The 21,178-nt window shown below is 37.3% G+C and overlaps 2 protein-coding genes across 2 annotated transcripts in view; one reads left to right on the top strand and one right to left on the bottom strand.

Moving 5' to 3' along the window:
• Spdya (speedy/RINGO cell cycle regulator family member A) overlaps positions 1-6,157 on the top strand; it is a 36,610-nt gene extending 30,453 nt beyond the window's left edge. Inside the window, exon 7 of the mRNA XM_076833522.2 lies at positions 5,666-6,157. Within this exon, the coding sequence (XP_076689637.2) occupies positions 5,666-5,757 (92 nt within the window). The 3' untranslated portion in view covers positions 5,758-6,157. The remainder of the gene's footprint in view (positions 1-5,665) is intronic.
• Trmt61b (tRNA methyltransferase 61B) lies at positions 5,660-18,685 on the bottom strand. The gene is made up of 7 exons (XM_076833521.2): positions 17,958-18,685; positions 12,901-13,003; positions 10,697-10,887; positions 7,602-7,693; positions 6,891-7,117; positions 6,150-6,227; positions 5,660-6,059 (listed from the first exon to the last, which is right to left on the bottom strand). The coding sequence occupies exons 1-7, from the start codon at positions 18,654-18,656 to the stop codon at positions 6,016-6,018; spliced, it is 1,434 nt and encodes a 477-aa protein (XP_076689636.2). The 5' UTR covers positions 18,657-18,685; the 3' UTR covers positions 5,660-6,015.
• Positions 18,686-21,178: the final 2,493 nt, after the last annotated feature.

The raw sequence follows: 21,178 nt of genomic DNA on the forward strand, positions 1-21,178 counted from the left end.
TTAATCCTGACTTGGAACAAGTGCCATAATTTATGTGCATATTTCATTTTTGTTGAGATTTAAGTGCTTTGAACAATGGTATCTTATATTAATTAGAAAGCAATTATATTAACTGGGAATATAACCACACTATTTTTCAAGTTATTTTTATACATATAGTATTTCTCTGGCATTTCTAATTGGAAATAGTACTAGAAAAAATATTCTAAAATATGAATCTTCGTTACTTATAAAGGCTTTCCTCCAGATTTTTTTCTTTTCTTTTTTTTTTTTTTTTTGTGTGTGTGTGTGCGCGCGTGCAGGGTACTAGTGATTGAACCAAAGGCCCTCTACCACTGAGCACACCCCCAGCCCTTTTTATTTTATTGAGACAGTACTGACAAGTTGCTGAAGTGGGCTTTCAACTTGTGATCCTCCTGACTGAGTCCCCTGAGTTGCTGGGATTACAAGTGTGCATCTGGCTATTTCTTCCAGATTTTCACCCATCTGAAGATAGGATTGACAGGTGTCTTATTAACTGACCTGGATTACTTCAGAATTTTACCTATTTTTATTCCAGCTTTACTAGTAAAGAGAAACTAGACTCTAGACACTAGAAAGTAGAGGTTGTGTCCCAGAGTTCCCTGGCCATAGTAATCATTCAACAAACTTGACTGACAGTATAACACCTCAAGCATAATTTTTGTTGTTTTACTCATATTTGAAAGTAAATAGGGTCCACATAGTCTTTCTTTGGTATTCATAATAGGTAAGACGAACTGAATTTTTAAAATGTCCCAGGTGCCGAGAGTAGTAATCATTTTAGATTCATAATATCATTTAATATTCACAGACAACCATATGGTAAATACTGTTCTCTCCACTTGGCAGATAAGGAAACTGAGTCTTAGAGAAGATAAATAATTTGCCCAAGTTAGTGAACTCCAGTTTCTGGCTCTAGACTAGAGCCAGAATTCCTAACTATTATGCTGTGCTGCCCCTTTAATAAAATTCTGCCTTCAGCATAAAAATAAACTGTAAATAAGCCTTTAGCAGACTGCTAAGGAAGTGGAGAAAGCATTGAGAATTGAGTCCTTCATGAAAGATTGAATGGAATGACTTCATTCAACAATTTTGAACAGGTTTTACAGAAAGAGGAACAGAAACAGTATATTTTATTCAGACTAGTCCCTGTAGACATCAACAGTAGTATATACTACATTCTAGAACTTGTCATCTCAACAGGAAATTGGAGTGCACACAGGGAGTTAAGGGGCTCTGCCAGTCAGTATGCTTTGATAAAAACAGGTGTTTGAGGAGCTGTGGACAAAAGAGGGGTATTAGGGAAATTGTAGAAGGAAATGTGCTTTCATCTTGTTCTACCACTGATTTATTCTGAGTGTTTATTCAAGGTTAACTGGAACCTTGAAAAAGAAAAATTATTGATCTCACATACATTTGACCTGTCAAAATCTACATTTTCCTCCAATAGACTTAACAAGAGTGAGCTAACTGGAGAGAAAGTTTAGGGAGAGAAACACATGCCTAAGCAGATGCTGATTTCCAACAGTGTAAAAATTTTTTCCTACAGTCTATATAACGTTGGAATCACCTGGTTATAGTTGCAGAAAACTCAATCCAGCCATTCACCCAGAGGGATACAAAGAGCTGATGCTCTGTTCCAGGTTTTTATGCTAAACCTTAGCATAGGTAGTTATCAATGCTTCCGAGTTTCCTTCAAACAAAAGAAAGCAACGCCTCAATTTTCAGGTGAAAACAGGTTTTTCTATCTTTAATTTTTTTTCCTTAAAAATGTTCCAAAAGAGCCAGGCATGGTGGCTAATGCTCGTAATCTCAGTGACTCAGGAGGCTGAGGCAGGAGGATCACAAGTTTGAGGCCAGCCTCAAATCATCTGAAACCATCTCAGAAATTAAATAGGACTGGGGATATAGCCCAGAGGTAAAGCACTCCTAGGTTCAATCTCCAGAATCCCACTCCCCCAGAAAAATTCAAAAAAACAAATCTGAATTGCCTGTGATACTTAAAAATGTTTTTCACTTGAAAGGTAAAATGAAACTGTCAAAACATTTCACTTTTGGGAAGGAAGATAGATGAGATCTTCTTTATGATTTACATATAACACAATCACCAATCTCATTTAAAACCAATCCCCCAAGAAATCCTGAAGTGGTATTACATTATTCTTTTTACTGATGAAAAAACAAGCACCAAAAACGTCACACCATTACCAGGTAAAACAATACCAACAGAAACCAAGATCAGAACCCAGTTGTATCTGAATACACAGCTGTGGGAGATTGAACCCAGAGCCTTACACAGGCTAAACCCATGCTCTACCATGGAGCTACATCCTCAGTCCCCACAGCACTTTTTTATACTAACCAAACTATTATTGTTTCTCTTTATGCTATGGTAAGCTACATGACACCTAAGCTGGTCCAAGTGAAACATGGGATGCATTATTATGTATTATCTGAGGACCCCTCAGATTTTAGAATGAAGCCGAGGGATAAAATTGTACCAAGCCTTAGTACTGGTGCAGGGCAGGCACAGAACAGTCCAACTGATAATTATACTCAAATAATTTTTCTCAAAAACACACACTACTTTGTGCTTTCCTATTTATTTTTGTCATTACCCTTGTTATAGTCATACAGGTTGAAAATCCTTACACTTAATGAAGACATAATCAGTGTATATAAATTAATGATGTAGCTGGACATGGTGGTACACACCTCTAAATCCCAGCTATTTAGGAGGTAGAGGCAGAAGATTACAAGTTGTGAGGCCAGCCTGGGCAACTTAGTGAGACCGTATCTCAAACTGAAAAAATAAAGGGGCTGGGGACATAGCTCACAGGCAGAATGTTTCTGGGTTTAATTCCTAGTATCACTAAAAATAAAACAAAACTTTATGTATTACTATGAAATCATTGACTTAACAGGCTTTTTTCTCCCTTTAAATACTCAGACACCAAAGACAGTTTAACATTTTTTTGTGTGTGTCTTGCCCTGGGGACCAAACCTAAGGCCTTGAGTATGGTAGTCAAGCACTCTACCAATGGAGCTACATCCCTATCTCTTTATAAAAATCTTCTTTTGAGCCAGGCACAGCAGTGCACACCTGTAATCCCAGCTACTCTCAAGGTTGAGGCAGAAAGATCACAAATTCAAAGCCAGCACCAGCAACTTGGAGAAACCAAAAAAAATTTAAAACTAAAAAAAAGGTAGAGCTGGGGTTGTAGCTCAGTGGTAGAGCATTTGCCTAGCACACATGAGACACTGGGTTTGATCCTCAGCACCACATAAAAATAAATAAAGGTATTGGGTCCATCTACAGCTTAAAAAAAGGACTAAGGAAGAAACTTAGTGGTAAAGTGCCCCCTGGTTTAAATCCCTAGTACAAAATATATATATACTTTTGAGAGTGTCTTACTAAATTGTGTGCAGGCTGGTCCCAAACTTTCTACACCCGCCTTCCGCACCCGGTAGCTGAGATTACTGGTGCAGGACACTGACCTGACTTAACTTTCTTCCAGTATCTCCTTTTATATAACCATGGAACATTCAGAAATTCCTGCTATCTCTAAAATATAAGGTTCAAAATCAAAGCCTTCTACAATCCAAGAATTATATACCTAAATCTTCCCCTTAGAACAACCAAGACAACAGATGAAACTACATGATCCAGTGCAGGCTTAAAGCCATCAAACTTATTTACCAACTTCTGTCTGGGAAAGGTGGAGCAAGACCTGAAAAGCAATGGGAGGACAGTTTTAAGTCATCCCAGATCTCTAAGATCTTAGTTTACAGTATGATATCTGAGAGTCAGGCTTGGACATAGAAAATTAACATAACAAAACATCTGTATTATAAACCAGTTTGTCAACATTCTCAGTGGACTGAAGAAAAGGCTTAAACTGGGACTTGATTAATTTAAATTCTTACTTGCTTGGTCTTCGACTCATATTTAGAATGGAAACCACATAAGAGAGGTCTTGTTCAATTCCATATCTACTGAACACATTGTACTGAAGAGAAGTTCAGTGTCCTACATAAAACAGAATTAAAGGACAGCACATTCCTTTGCTCTTAATCCTGCCCCTCTACAAGTAGACAATTAGAACCTGACACATAATGGGCATTTGAAACTATAGTTATGCAGAAATATAACATCAAAAGAATACTCTCCTCTAGGTGCAATCAGTTCTCTGATGTAACCAGAGTGATTTTTTTTTCCAAAACACAACTCCAAGCCTATTATCCTTTACTTAATTCAATCTTTCAATGGTACTTCATTTTTTTCTTAGGATAGACAAATTCCTCAAAATGCCAGAAGATCCTACATGATCTGATCCCTATGTACCTTTTAGTCTTTTTCACTCACCTCTAGCATCACTGGCCCTTTTCTCATTTTCCCTGCCTAGTCAATAATTATTAACCATTCAGGATTCAGTTCAAGTGCTGCCCCTATTATGTCTATTCATAGTACCCTCTATTTCTATGGAACATTTATTATAATTTTGTTTTTATATTTGTGTAGTTGTTTATTATCTGGCTCTATTATGGACCATAAACTCTGTAAAGCAGGTTTTTAGGTTAAAATTCTCCACATTCTATAAACTGTTATAAAAAAAATTTTACATACACACACACATACACACAAATATATATATAATTAAAAAAAAAATAGTTATAGCCTAAGGGACAAATCCAGGAATAGTAGCATTTATCTGCCCAGGCAATCCTATTTCAAGACCTATAAAAGATCTACAATTAAACAACAACTCAATCTCTTAATCTTATCCATAAAATATGGATAACAAATATGGATAACTTTAAAGATGAGTTGCAAGTTTGAAATTAATATATGTAGTTCTTTAAACAATGAATGGTAGATAGTAAACACAAAATAACTGATACTTATGAATAAGCCCCATTCATTCTTAATCAATTCATATTTCTAAAGTGTATTTCTCCAAACGTTACATACAGTGATTTTCGATGTTCTTTCAAGCCAATTCAAAAGATACTGAGAGGGATAAAAAAGATTTAAGAGGGGCTGGGATTGTGGCTCAGTGGTAGAGTGCTCACCTAGCATGCATGAAGCACTGGGTTTGATCCTCAGCCCCACATAGAAATAAAAGATATTGTGTCCACCTAAAATTAAAAAATTAAAAAAAAAAAAAAAGATTTAAGAATTGTTATATCTTAGGGATATAGTTCAGTGGTAGAGCACTTGCTTAGCATATGCAAGACTTTAGGCCGACCGGCCAACACCCATAACCTCCCCCCAAAATCACGTCTTTATTAGAATTTTTAAGGTGATTATATCATTATTATCAGTTTATCCCCTACTATAGGGGGAGGTGTTACTGATAATTGAACCCAGAAGTGCTTTACTACTGAGCCACATCCCAAGTCTTTTTATTTTTTATTTTGACAGGGACTTGCTAAGTTGCTGAGGCTCCCTTCAAATATGCAATCCTCCTGCCTTAGCCTCCTGAGTCACTGGGACTATAGGCATGTACCATGGTGCCTCGCATGCCCCCTACTATCTACTATAGCCAGGATTTCTCATTGTTTCTAAGATAACAAGCGATTAAATTATATATTTAAAATATACAGATACATCAAATTTATCTTAAAATGCATTTTATTTCAGTAGCCAAAGACCATCAATCAAAGAAAGGAAAGAACATTAATTTCATGAAGACAGACAAATCCATGGAGTGGTTTACAGGAAGTGAAGAATGAGATGGCTCATCTAAAGCAACTTGGAATCATTAGCTACAAAAACTAAATGCAAGACATATGTCAAAATGGGACATTTAAGCAGTTTTGCAAAATTTCACATCTTTTTTTAGCTTTTGTTACTTTTCAAAGTTATATGTAAAAGTTATACAAATCATAGTAACAGCTAAAAATACTAATCTATGAAAGTAGTGATTTATAGCTTAAAGTTCTAGTTTGATATTTTTCCATCTTCAAATAGGTTGCCATCATTTGGGATACTCAGTTAAGTTGTGGTTTGAATTTCCTCAGCTTGACAAGAAAAGCTAATTTAAGAGAAGAAAAAAATATAAGGTCATTATATTACATTAATTAAAATAAAAAATAATTTAATATGGCCTGAGAACATTACTCACCTGTATGACCAGCTTGCCAATGTATAGGTCTGGCAATATAGGGAAATGATCCATATGGAAAATCAGAATGTGATCCTTCTGTTGTAGAACAAAATATGTACTATAAGCTACATAAATATTTTATAATTTGTTTATAATAACTGTTAAAATATTAATTACTATCCCTTTACTGAAGTTTTTTCCTCAGACTTTTTTTTTTTTTTAAAGCCATTTGTTTTGGAACTACTCTGCCAGACACTATACAGAAACAATTCGTCAATGATTATATAATAACTTTATCATATGGTTTTATAATCAAAAGGATAAGCCCATATCATAAATCAATGGATATCTGAAAACTTTTTCATGGTCTAAATAATGTGTATAATACAACAAGAAGCTAAATTTAATTCTCTGAAGAATTCCAGCAGCATCTTAGGAGATGCTTTTTGCAATAATAGCTATCTGCATATCAGGTCATATTAAATTCATCTTATCAGTAATAATAATCACTGATCTATGTTTTAAACATCCTTTAGTATATTTAAATTATTCCACAAACCAAGCTCATGGTGACAAACAATAAATATGAATCATATAAAATGTTCAATTCTTCAAAGATACCAGAATTTTAAAAGTACAAAAAGTCATTATTTCTCCTATTTATTCTAGGAATATTTTTTATTATATAATGGTCAATACATTTAAGAATCCATTCTCCATTTATCACAAACAGATGCATAAAGTAAAATTGAAGCTCACCATGGTCATTCTCTTGAAAAATCTCACTTTCAACTCCAGTTTCCTTTTGGGTATGTAATTGTAAATCTTTGTTGATTTTAGGTTCTACTTTTTTAACTAAAATTCCATTTTTCTGTTTTGCAAGGCAAACCAACCAATCTCTGACAATGACTTCACTTATCTTTTCACATGAGAGAGCAAGTTCACAGATGCGAATTCCATCTAAAAGTTCAATAACCTGTGTGATGCTTTCAGAAAAGTGAAAAATATACCTTTACATTTCTACCAAAATAATAACTCTACATTTATTTTAAGTTCACTGTACATCTTACCCAGATTTAAGTGATATTACCCAAATTTAAGTGATATTATCCAAATTTAAATGCTATATATAATTAAATTAAGCGGGAGGGGATTAAAAATGCAAGTTGACACATAAGTAATGTCACAGACTACTAAATAAAAAATAGACATTAATTTAACATTAGTGTTCACATTATGATTTGAAAAATTCTCCCCAATTGTTGGAAGAAACATGTATCTTATTATTTATGTAAAGGATGATTTAAATAGCAATATAACTGAATTTGGACCATACGTCATGTTTTGCCTTAGTTATAATATGAATGTATATACCCAGTTACAATATGAACATTTTAATCCAGTATTTAGGAAAAATAAAAAGTGTATTTAAAATATCAGATTAGAAAGAAAAATGTCCCTATTACTCACTTTGCTAGATATACAGCACATACACCACCCTGTTTAAGATTTGGATATAAAACAGGCAAAGCAACTTGAGGGTTTAACATATCCAAAGCTACCTGTGGGGAAGGGGGAAAAATGAAATGGATCAGTCTGATTGTTTAAATAAAGCATGGGTCTTCTTAATTGTGGTGAAATGACACTTTTAGAAAGCTATTACCCAGTTATTTCTTCGAATATGGTACTATTAGAATATTAACTGTCATTTTACTGCTCCCCAAATGGTTGTTTATCACTATACAATTTGTCATAGCATTTGACTATACATAAAAATCATAATGGTATACCTTGTACTTGGCAATATTAATAGAGAAATCTTTCTTTGGCTATTTATGTATACGTGAATATGGACAAGAATTCCTGTATTAATATTGCCATATGTAAGACATAATGTTATAACATAAAAAGTTAAAATGTATTTGAGGTCTTGTAATTTTAAAAATATATCTTTATTTTGTTGTTTATTTTTATGTGGTGCCTCACATGTATGAGAAAAGTGCTCTGCCACTGAGCCACAACTCCAGCCCTCTCTTGCTAAAATATAAATTAAATGCTTTAGTTCAGTTTTGGTAATAAAAATTCACATTATTTTAAAATGTTTTAATTTTTTATGTTTAAAGGAGAAACTCTGAATATTAATTTTGGAGGTTAAGAAATGTGCCCATTATTGCTTTTTTCTTTATTCAATTGTAGATTACAGGGCTCTAACAGATGACAAGTACAATGAGTAAATGAATGATTGAAATTTTCAAGTAAAAAATTAATTAAAAACAGGGGCTGAGGCTGGGCCTCAGAGGCAGAGTGCTTGTTTAACATAGGTGAGGCACTAGGTTAGATCCTCAACACCACATAAAAAATGAATAAAGTGGGCTGGGATTGTGGTTCAGCAGTGGAGCGCTCGCCTAGCACAGGCGGGACCCGGGTTTGATCCTCAGCACCACATAAAAATAAAGGCATTGTGTTGTCCATCTACATCTAAAAAATAAATAAGTAGATAAATAAAGTTATAAAATATATAAAAGTAATTAAAAACAAAAAATCCAGTCAAAGTTCATTTATTGTTTGAAAACTCCAGAAAGCTTAGAGTTATTAGCACATCTATTTATTAAATGATATATTATTGTTTATGTGTTTGTTTAAGTAGCTCAGAGTGCTTGATTAGTATGTATGAGGCCCTGGGTTCAATCCCTAGTACTCCAAAAATTCAAACAATGGGGTGCGGTGGCAAAGGCCTGTAATCTCAATGGCTCAGGAAGCAGAGACAGGAGAATGGGGAGGTTCAAAGCCAGCCTTGAAATGGCGAAGTGCTAAGCAACTCAGTGAGACCCTTGTCTCTAAATAAAATATATAAAATAGGGCTGGGGATGTGGCTCAATTGTTGAGTACCCCCTGAGTTCAATCCCTGGTACCGCCCCCCCCCCAAAAAAAAATCAAAACACCACCAGTACATTAGACCAATGGACATCATTCACTGTTTACCAATTTTTAAAAAAAATATTTTTTAGTTGTAGTTGGACACAATATTTTATTTATTTCTTTTTATGTGGGGCTGAGGATCGAACCCAGGGCCTCACATGTGCTAGGCAAGCACTCTACTGCTGAGCCACAACCTCAGCCCTATTTACCAAATATTTACTAAGCACGTTTTTATACATGTCAAGCGTTTTCCTAAGTATCTAATGGGAAATTACAATCTCTCTTATGGAAATCTAACATTGTTACGAGGATGTTGATTGACATGAACTATAACCATACAGCAGAATAAGAGGACAAAGACTGACAGGCATGGAAAGGTGCCATTTTATATATGAGCTGGTCAAAGAAGAAATCTGAAGAAAATGATTTACAATGGAAAGTTAGGGGGGAAGTGTGCTCCACGCAGGAGAATAGCAAATACAAATGTTCTGAGGCAGTGGGCTACTTGGGGAGTCTGAAGGTGCCACTGTTACTAACAGTGGAGATGAAAAGGGGAAAATGGTAGGGATATGTGGAAGTAGAGGGGAGACGGCTTACATAGAATTTTGCTGGCTTTAGCTTTACTTAGGGAACAGTCTCTGAAAAGTTTTAAAGAATGACATGATTTTTAAAAACTTTTGTGAACAATAAAGCATAGTTTAAGCATATAACTTGGTGTATTGACCTCCAGGGGGACTGAATTCAGGGGCGCTTAACCATTGAGCCACATCCCCACCCCTTTTTAATATTTTATTTAGAGACAGGGTCTCACTGAGTTACTCAAGGGCCTTGCTAAATTGCTGAGGCTGGCTTTGAACTTTCAATCCTCCTGCCTCAGCCTCCTGAGCCACTGGGATTACAGGTGTGCGCCACCATGCCTGGCTGAACTTTGCTTCATTTTTCACTGAAATAAGCTAGCCTTACAGCAACAAGTTAAGGAAAGCAAGGAAGATCCCTTATTCCAGGCCTAAGACCATAGTGCCAGGCTATGAATGTTGAGTAACACCACCAAGGACAAGGCAACTCCAACACTATAATTCTGAAACTTTTAAGTCACTTAATACCTACACATTCCACATCTCTACCATCTTTGGTTATTGCTTAAAATACCATCCTTTCTTTTCATCTGTCCTTTTATCTACTATACTTCTCCCTAAGTTAACCTCTCACTGCTATAAATCCCTCTAATCTCCACATCTTTAATGAACACTCCTGTACATCCTGACTTCTAAAGATGCTGCTTACCTATTCCCTCTCAAATGGAGGCTATTTATCTCCCTACTTCTCACAACTGAGGTTAGGCACTGGTCTCAAAATGCTCCCAATGCTGCTTCCTAATTATTATTCCTTTATCCTGGAAATGCTGAGATTTATGATGATCAACTTTTGCTTCTAACTTCTGGTCATTATCCAACATTCATGGACAACTGTGGCACCTGAGTCAGTTTCTCTGCTCCAAATCCCACCATGATATTAAAAGGTATTAAAGAAAAATACTCATCTCTAGTTATAGAAATAGGGCAAATATAACAAAGACTGTTGCCCAAATACAAGAAATCCAATTGTTTTCTTTGTACTCAAATAGGACCTACTTTAAAAAAACTTACCGCATCAAATGTTAAAGATTTGATATCTTCAGTTGCTCCAGAAATATCCTTATGAATAAAATTCACATTGTCTGGCCATTCTTCAATGTGACTTAATTTCCATGAATCACGCCAGTGCTTGTAATTCTTCTTGGCTAGATAATGGTGGTCTTTCCGTATCTCAAAACTTATGACTTGTCCTTGTAATCCAACTTAAGTTAAAAAAAACAACTTATATTTCATAGTATAAAGTGTCAATCTATTTTCCAAAGGAATTATTAAACGTGAAAAAAATCTAAACAGTTCAAGGTTACAAAAGTACTTCTCCCATTCCTGATCTTCCTCTTCGTAGGTAGCCATATTACCCATTACTTACACTTCCCACACTAGTGGGTGCCTATACCAGCATGCAAGTAACTCTGCTTTTCATATATATCATGACAAAAATACACTGTCTTGTACCTTACTCTTACTTACCAATGTTTTTTCAGCAGTTATGGGTATACTTTTAACAGCTAATACATTACAGTGTATATCTATACCATAACTTATTTAATAGTCACCTGTGATGAACATTTAGCTTGTTTCTCATCTTTTGCTAATACAAATAATACTGCAATGAACATTCTTCTGCCTAAGTCTTCATAACATATGTCAGTTTATCTTTATAGGACAAAGTACTAAACATAGAATTAGTAGTCCAAAGGGCATGTCAATTTTTTATTTTGAAAAACAATTGTCCTCCAAAAAAGTGGTGTTGATTTATACTTCCAACAATGTATTAATAGTGTTACTTCTCCATACACCCTCTTCAACAGTTATCAAACTTTTTATCTGTGTCAATATAAAAACTTAATAGTTTATCACTGTAGTTTTACATTTCTTTATTATTGATGAGGGTTGAGCCTTTCAGATATTTAAAAAGGATTTGAATTTGGTATGTGTCTGATGAATCTTCAAATTGTTTAACATAAGTAAACACTACAGTTCCAGAGAATACTGTATCTTAAGGCAATTAGGAGGGGAGACAAGAGGAGGCATCTGTGATACACAAACATATCCTTCATTAACCTAGGTACTAAATACATGAGTGTGATCACTGTATACAAGTTCATGGAGGGTTGAGGATTTAACTCAGTGGCAGAGCACTTACCTAGCATGCACAAGGCCCTGGGTTTGATCCTGAGGAGTGGGGGGAAAGTTCATGTGGTATAAATTTATAATCTGTGTACTTTTTGCTTCATTAAAAATTTTACTTTATGGGGCTGGGACTGTAACTCAGTGGTAGAGGGCCTGCCTTGCACGTGTGAGGCACTGGTTTCGATCCTCAGCACCAAATAAAAATAAAGATATTGTATCCATTTACAACTAAAAAAAAATTTTTAAATTTACTGTAAAAAATGGTAGAAGCAGCTGGGAATGATAGCACACACCTATAATCCCAGCAGCTCTTGTGATCCTCTTGCCTCAGCTGATCACAAGTTAGAGGCCAGCCTCAGTAACTCAGTGATGCCCTAAAAAATAAAAAGGGGATGTGGCTCACTAGCTAAGCACCCCTATGTCTAAATGAAAGAAAAGAAGGAAGGAAAAAAGGACAGAAAAAAAGAAGGCAGGCAGGGAAGGAAGAAAGGAAGAAGCAAGTGAGGTACAGTGGCACATGTCTCTAATCCCAACGACTCAGGAGAATCACAAGTTTGAGGCACCAGCCTGGGCAATTTAGAGAGCTCTAATCTCAAAGTAAATAAAAAGGGACAGGAAATGTAGTTCAGTGGTAAAACGCCCATGCATTCTACCCCCAATACCTGGATGTGGGGGGCAGCATTAGAATGGAGGGATTAAAAGAAAAGAAATGGATGGAGGGTTAAAAAGAGTGACTGGAATAAATGTACAAAACACAAAGAAAGACAGTGGCCTCCATTTGGTTTTCAGGAGAATGCTATTACAAATTTATGTATTCCCCCAAATATCTTTTTGGCTTTTTTTGCAGTACTGGGGATGGAACCCAGAGTTGAACATGCTATGCAAGCACTCTACCAGGGTCTCCCTAAGTTGCCCAGACTGGTCTTGAACCTGCATCTTCATGCCTCAACTTCCCAAGAAGCTGGAATTAAGGTATGTGCTACCCTACTCATCTGTATTTTCCCAAATACCTTTATCTCTTTATTATCATGAACAAACTGAATGCTTTGTTATCTAGGTCTAGCTCATTTATCCCAATCTCTTACCTGCTTTTGATAAAAATAAGCTCATTCCACCAGAACCCGAACCAGCTTCCAAAACAGTATCACCTGGGCTGATGTCCATCATTGATAGTATCATATTCATATCCTATGATTGAAATATGGAATGTGACTAATAAAAAAATAATAAGCACTCATTCTTATGCTATGTTGGAGAAGGAAGCAAAAAATTTTAAAAAGGATTGACTTCTAGTCCTACTTACAAAGAATCTATATTTTGCTTAACAATATAAGGAATTTCAAGCCAGGCATGGGAGTGCATACCTATGATCTCAGTGACCAAGATAGGAGAACTGAAAATTCAAGACCAGCCTGGGCAATGTTGCAAGACCCTCAGAAACAGCAAGACTTTGCCTCAAAAAAAAGTACTATTTTTATTTTTAATATTTTTTTTAGTTGTAGTTGGACACAATATCTTCGTTTTTTAATTTTTATATAATACTAAGGATCAAACACAGCGCCTCACACATTCAAGGCCAGCACTCTACCACTGAGTACAGCCCCAGCCCAAGTACTGGGTTTGCAGCTCAGTGGTAAAGTGTCCCTGGGTTCAATCTTCAGTTACACCACACACACCCCCCCAAATAAAAAGAAAGAAAAAAGAAATTAAAGAATCAATTAGCAAATAAGCAATTCAGAATAATACTCATAGATGCTAAATAATACTAAAATAATAATACTAAAAATATAGACATAATAATACTTAAAGTATATAGCACGATACAAATGCAGAGGAGAAAGCAGAGGAAACTTTGCTTAATGACAAAGAGTAGAGAATAGAAACAGCTTTGAACAAAGCATATGTGGAACAGTCTGTTCATCTCAGGAGGAGATGGAAACATGTTTTCGTGTTGTTTAATCAGACTATGAGGAAAGTATCATTATTCTCATTATAAAGATGAGAAATCACACGTTAAATATTTTGCCCAAGGCCACGACACCAGGAATTAAATGGGAAAGTTAGGAATAAAATCAATATTGAACTCTAAAGACCCTGTTATTGACTATTACACTATAACAATTGTTACAATGAGAGAATCTTAAAAGTAAGCATTTATTACAGTATGTCCCTCAATGCCAAATCTTTGATAATAAATAGCATATCTAATAATTTTTTACTATCTTTTCTCGGAAGAGCTACTTGTGAAAATTCTAAAAGGGGTTTCTAGTATCCTTCTATCCAGTTACAAAATTATAAATTAAATATGGTATTGACTGGAAAATGTAAATATTTTACAAAGTATAGTTGTCTAATTAAAAGCTAAAATGTATTTGGATTAAGGCTTGTGGACCAAATGAAACAGACATGATTTTTAAGATGTATTAGTCAAAAAGCCTCATTCAATGTTTAGTCTTTAAGAAATACATATCCTCTCCTATGTGCCAGGCATCTTGGAATAGAGATGGGACGAGGTACAGATAACTTTATATAAATATAAATATAACAGCTAATATAGTGGGAGGTAGCTTGGGTAGTCATTTCAGTAAAAAGTCCTAGAGAAGGTACTTCTATTTTCTTGGTCCTTTCATACAGAAATGTGGTACATTATAAAGTAATTTGTGCATATTTTAGCTTTTGCTACCTGTCACTGAGGTTATATGGTCTCAAAAGGATGGGCTTTCTAGGCTACACATACAACACATACAACAGTCATTTCAATTCAAAATTAGGTGGAGCATTGACATTCATTCATTTTCCTGCTTCTTTCAAAATGGGCTTGAGGCTGCTGGGAGAGTCCTCCACAGTTATGAAATATCACTTGACTACTAAGTTTTCTTAGGATTTAAAACTTTGGGCTTTCAAACAACCCTTTGAGACATGTTTTTTTCTCAACAGGTATTCTAACCTTTCTTGATTAGTTTAATAACATAAATCTAAGTCTCGGCCTAAGGATTTAGGCCTAAGGATTTATAACTGACAAAATGGCAACAATCTCTATTAACCATTTGTTTTTAAGAATTACAGTCAAGCTGAGCATAGTGGCGCATGCCTGCAAGCTTGGAAGGCTGAGGCAGGAGGATTGGGAGTTCAAAACAGCCTCAGCAACTTAGTGATGCCCTAAGCAACTCAGCGAGATCCTGTCTCAAATGAAAAATAAAAAACGCCTGGAGATGTGGCTCAGTGGTTAAGTGCCCCTGGGTTCAATCCCTGGTACAAAAAAAAAAAAAAAAAAATCCGAGGATTGTTGCCCTTTATGCTTCTATTCCAAAGCTGAAAGTGCTTGATATTGACCAAACGTGGACATGTAGTGCTGGGTGCGGTGGCACTGGCCTTTAATCCCAGTGGCTTGGGAGACAACAGGAGGATGGTAAGTTCAAAGCCAATCTCATCAATTTTGTGAGGTCCTAAGCAACTTAGCAAGACCTGGGCTCAAAATAAAACATAAAAAACAGGCTAAGGATGTAGCTTGGTGGTTAAGCACCCCTGGGTTCAATCCCTGGTACAAAAAAAAAGCATTTCAAGTTGTAAAGGTCAAAGTTCAAAGTTGAACTTCCTAATTTCCCACAGTCACTACTTTGGAAATAAAAAGAGGGGTCAGTACCTGGTAAGTACAATATTTAAATTCCTTCTTAGAGCAGAACATTGACTTTTATCTGTGACAAATGTAAAAGTGGGAATTGAAAAAAGATCTAATTTTATGACCCTGTCTCAAAAAATACAAAATTAAAAGGATTTGGGGGATGTGTCCCTGAGTTCAATCCTTCAATTCCCAGTACCAAAAAAAAAAAAAAAAAAAAAGAGAGAGAAGTGATGTGAAAGAGAGAATGCAAGTTTCTATCAAGATCACCCAACCCCACTAGCCTAAAACTCTGGGGAAAATGGAGTCCTTGGGTAGAACTTTTAAAATACAGATTGGATTCCATTTGAAACCTCCCAATGCCCCCCCCCCCCATAAATGAAATAAAATACTCTGTCTACAACTTGACCCACCCAGACCACAACAGGAACTCTGTTGAGTAGACTGTTCCACGTATGCTTTTCAAAGCTGTTTCTATTCTCTACTCTTTGTCATTAAGCAAAGTTTCCTCTGCTTTCTCCTCTGCATTTGTATTGTGCTATACTTTTAGTATTATTGTCTATATTTTTAGTATTATTATTTTAATATTATTTAGCGTCTATAATTTGAGTATTATTCTGAATTGCTTATTTGCTAATTGATTCTTGAATTTCTTTTTTCTTTCTTTTTATTTGCTCCCTTCAAAAGAACACTCTGGAGGCTGGGGTTGTGGCTCAGCAGTAGAGCACTCACCTAGCACATGCAAGACTCTGGGTTCCATCCTCAGCACCACATAAAAATAAATAAATAAAATAAAGGTATTGTATCCCTCTTTTAAAGAACATTCTGGGGCCAGGGTTGTGGCTCTGCGGTAGAGTGCTCGCCTACCACATGCAAGGCCCTGGGTTCGATCCTCAGCACCACATAAAAGTAAATAAAGTGTTAAGTCCAACTACAACTAAAAAAATAAATATTTAAAAAAAAAAAAAAAAGACCACTTTGCTCCTAGGCCTTTGCAAGGCTGCTCAGCCCTATTTAGGTTTCCTATCAAACATACTGAGAGATCTCTGATCACCTGACACCCTTCTCCTACTCATTGTTCATGTGTTTGTTTTCATGGCCCTTGGCACTACCTAAAATGACCTTTTTCGTTCATTTATTTGTTGTTTGTCATTTCCTCCAGAGTGTAAAGTTTATGTTGAGTGCAATACTGTGTAACTCCCTGGAAAGTAAAGGTAGTCAAATTACTTGCTGAATGAATCCTCCATTGGAAAGAGGAACTGTTACAAAGTAACATTCTACTCAAGGACCATGACTGAGGATTGAAATAAATCACTAGCTAAGGATGAACAAGGAACTAGGCAGTTAACTCATAATTAAGAATATTCATGGGGCTTGTGTTGTGACTCAGTGGTAGAGTGCTTGCCTAGCATGCATGAGGCACTGGATTTGATCCTCAGCACCATATAAATGTAAAATAAAGATATTGTGTCCACCTAAAACTAAGAAATATTTTTTTTTAAAAAAAGAATATTGATTTTGCTGGGCACAGTGGCACACTCCTGTAAATCCCACTCTGGAGGCTGAGGTGAGGAGGAGGATCACAAGTTTGAGGTCAGCCTCAGCAAGTGAGACTGTCTCAAAATAAAATATAAAAAGGGCTGGGGATGGGGCTCACTGGTAGTGCCACTGTACTGCAATAACAGAAAAGAAAAAAAAAGTATTCATTTTATGTTTAATGTTAGCCATTTTGTTATAAAACTTTATTTTTTTTCCTAAACAGAAAAGCATAGTAATATATATCTCTACTGTGTTGTTTATTTTAGCAGCACTAGGGGACTGAATTCAGGGCCACACACTTTCTAGACAAGTGCTCCACCACTGAGCTACACTCCCAGCCCTAGTATCTATTAAATATACCTCTAGTAAGCAAAAACTATTTTATACGTATGTGTGTGTGTGTGTGTATATATATATATATATATATATATATGTACAAATGTATACCTCTAGTAGCATGCCTTACTAAATTAAATATGATAATCAAAATACCACTATAAGGGTACTACAAAATTGTCAACAATTTTTGTATTGAATCTGCAAACTTAAAGAGTAATGTGAAGGGGGCTGGAGTTGTGGCTCAGCAATAGAGCACTCCTGAGCACAAGTGAAGCACTGGGTTCAATCCTCAGCACCACATAAAAAAATAAATAAATAAATAATAGAGGTATCGTGTCCATCTACAACAACAAAATAAATAAATAGTAATGTGAAAGAAATATAAATATTATGTGTCCTGTGAGTCCACATCACTCTAACAGTAAGCTGGCACACTCTTCATTTTATAGGTTAGTGAAATCGCAGCTACCAAACTAAAATCTGGTTGCTTCCTCTTAATAAGCAATATCATAGATAGGTTGGTTACATCCATCTGGCTTATTGAAAAAAAATCTGAGAAGAAAATTTTCAAACGTTCTGAGGTGTGTTCTGAGTACATTCATCAGGACTGTGGTACCAATACCCACTTAATCCCTCTCTCATTACCTTTGGATATGTGATGGCAGGCCCTCTTTTCATCATTAATACATAATCTTCCAATGCTGGCCTCATCAGCATGAAACTCTTACCACAGGAACTCGTCAGTACCTGGCCTGGGAACTTCCCCACGATCTCGCTGTACGGGACTGACCCCCAGCTACTATTTAAGTGCCCGACATTGCTCAACCTAAATAATTTTCTATATTGTGTTTCTCTTTTCCCAGTCGCAGCTAAAATCAGCTCCCCGGCCCGAAAGGGTCCCTCTCTGGAAGTTGAGCAGGAAGAGGAGTCGTGAAGCTCTGTGGTCTCAAAAGTGGACTGAAGCACGGGGGTCAGCAGGAGATCCCCGGATTCCGAATATGCGGGACCATATTGAACCCGCTCTTCGCTCGAGCTTTGGTGATCTCGAGGGGGTGACTCGTCCCGCGGCGTCTCCAGTGACGAAAGACATGTGTTCCCAGTGCCCGGGACGCGGAGAGGGAGAGGTGGAGACGAGTCTGCGTCGGGGGCTTTTCTTCGTGTCGCCTCTGGCTCTCTGTCTCCATCTCGCACTTCTCTAGGCGAGGACTCGCAACACAGTAACCGCGCTTCTTCGAGAGGCGGTCGGCCAAGGCCGCACAGGGTCGAATCGACCCCGAGCCCCAGAAGCTTACCCAGGCGCCGCAGCTCCAGCAAGCCCTGACTGCGACGAACAGCGCACAGCATGATTTCCCGCGCAGGCGCTGTCTCAGAGGAGTGACGTAGGGTCGGGCAAGGCCCCGCCCCTTGATTCCCGGCGCACTGGGGCATTGCCGTAGGACTCCGCAGCAGCGCGGGAAGGGTCGCGGTACTGCGCCCGCGTCCAGAGAGGCGCTAGTGGGCGGGGCGTGAGGTGTTGCCTCGGGGGCCTGGTGGAAGAGCTGCTAGTGTAGCGTGTCTACTTGCGCAAGGGGACGGTTTTCCTCTACCGAAAGTGAGCACGGTAAAGAATTTACCTCTGGTCAGTCTCCGCCTGGCCCGTTCGGTGACAGAAGGGTTAAAAAGACAAAACCAGTTGAAGTGTTTTGTAAAGGCTTTCTCCCAGAGTTAGCTTGCTAGTCGTGACCACAAACGTCACTCGGGATGCGATTGTTAGACGTCCTGGAATGCGCCACCTGCTGACCGGTGCTCCTTTCCTAACTGCCTACGACTGCGCCCCCACTCCCACCCCCAAGCCCGCTCTCGAGGCCTTTTGACAGGTTTGTGACCTCCTACTTGTTCCCACTCGGAGGCCCAGAGAAGTGATAGTATTCACTATGCGCTTATTAAACTGTGTTTTAAATAATTAAAATATCTAGACTTTAGCCTCCCCTAAACTAAATAAGCTTTTTAAAACAGGAAAAGAGATCTTTAGAGTCCAAAGTTAACCTTAAATAGCACTAGTCTGTATGCTTAGTAGTAGTTCACATGGCAAAAGTTTATTGAGGGCCTGGCTATACCAGGCATGTTAGAGACTGATTAAAATTTAAAACTCGTCTAGAAATTATTCTCATTTTCTGCAGAAGAAAACTGACCAAGGGGGATGAAATGGTTCAGGAAAGATTCCTAACAAAATAGCCGACAAGTGGAAAGGCAGGGTTTCCTTTTCTAGGTCAATCAGATTCAGCAGCCTTTGCCCTTTATACCTTGACCCCTTTCCTAAAGACTGGTCGACAGTGCAATTGAACTGAAAAGTCCAAGCGTGTTCAAAGGGCTGTGGATTCAATGTGATTTGGTTTAAATTTGATAAAATTAATTTTTACATTATTTTCTGAGGCATAAATTTATACTTTATACTTTCTAGGACATCGGTCACCATAAACTCTTATCATTAGAATTTTTCTCCTTTCTTTGGCTCCCCCTCTTGCCTCCTATCCTGGAGATGGAGCCCAGGGGCACACACTGAGCCACACCACCAGACCTTTTAATTTTTATTCTAAGACGGGGTCTAAACTGCCCAAGCTGGGGCCTGGGTTTGTGGCTCAGCGGTAGAGCACTCAACCTAACTCGTTTCAGGCACTGAGTTTGATCCTCAGCACCGCATAAAGATGAATAATAAAGATATTGTGTCCAACTACAATTAAAAAAATTAAATAAACTGCCAAAGCTGGCCTCAAACTTATGATTCTACTGTTGCAGCCACTCCAGTTGCTGGGGTTGCAGACATGTGCCACTGTGCAGTACCAAAAAAATAAAGTTTGTTTTCTTTTTTTTTTTAATTAATATTTATTTTTTAGTTTTTTTGGCAGACACAAAATCTTTGTATGTGGTGCGGAGGATTGAACCCGGGCCGCACGCATGCCAGGCGAGCGCGCTACCGCTTGAGCCACATCCCCAGCCCTAAAGTTTGTTTTCTTAAAAACCATGAATGAGGGGCTGGGGATGTGGCTCAAGCGGTAGCGCGCTCACCTGGCATGCGTTCGGCCCGGGTTCGATCCTCAGCACCACATACAAAAAGATGTTGTGTCTGCCGAAAAATTAAAAACAAAACAAAACAAAAAAAACATGAATGATTATTAGATTTTATGGAATTCTTTCCCCGTACCTTTTGAGATTACCATGTAGTTTTTATCTTTTGTTTGGTTTTTCTTCTTTTTTTGACACTGGGGATTGAACCCTCTGGGGCCATATCACTGAGTGACATCCCCAGCCCTTTTTATTTTTTATTTTGAAACAGTGTCTGAATAAATTGCTGAGGCTGGTCTCCAATTTGGGAGCTTCCTGAGCCACTGGGATTACAGAGGTGTACCATCATACCTCGCACATTTATTGATTTATTTTTTCCCCTGCAGGTGGTTCTGGGGATTGAACCCAGGGCCTTGTGCATGCAAGGTAAGCACTCTTATCAACTGAGCTATATCCCCACCCCCAAAATTTGTTGATTTTTGAGTGTTAAACCAACCTTGAATTCCTGAAAGAAATCCCATTTGATCATGGTGTTTAACTTTTTTATATATTTCTAGACATGGTTTATGATATTTTGTTAAGAATCAGAGAGGTAATCTGAATTAAAGCTGGTGTTGCCTGAGTTTTATTTATTTTGGATGGGCGGTACTGGGGATTGAACCCAGGGGCATTTTATCACCTTATCACACTCCCAGTCCCTTCTTAAAAAAAACTTTTTATTTTGAAACAGGGTCTTGACAAATTGCTGAGGATCTGGGTAAATTATCTAGACTGGCCTCAAACTTTTAATCCTCCTGCCTCAGCTTCCCTTGCCACTGAAATTA

Source organism: Callospermophilus lateralis, chromosome 14, assembly GCF_048772815.1.
Source record: "Callospermophilus lateralis isolate mCalLat2 chromosome 14, mCalLat2.hap1, whole genome shotgun sequence".
Classification (NCBI taxonomy): domain Eukaryota; kingdom Metazoa; phylum Chordata; class Mammalia; order Rodentia; family Sciuridae; genus Callospermophilus; species Callospermophilus lateralis.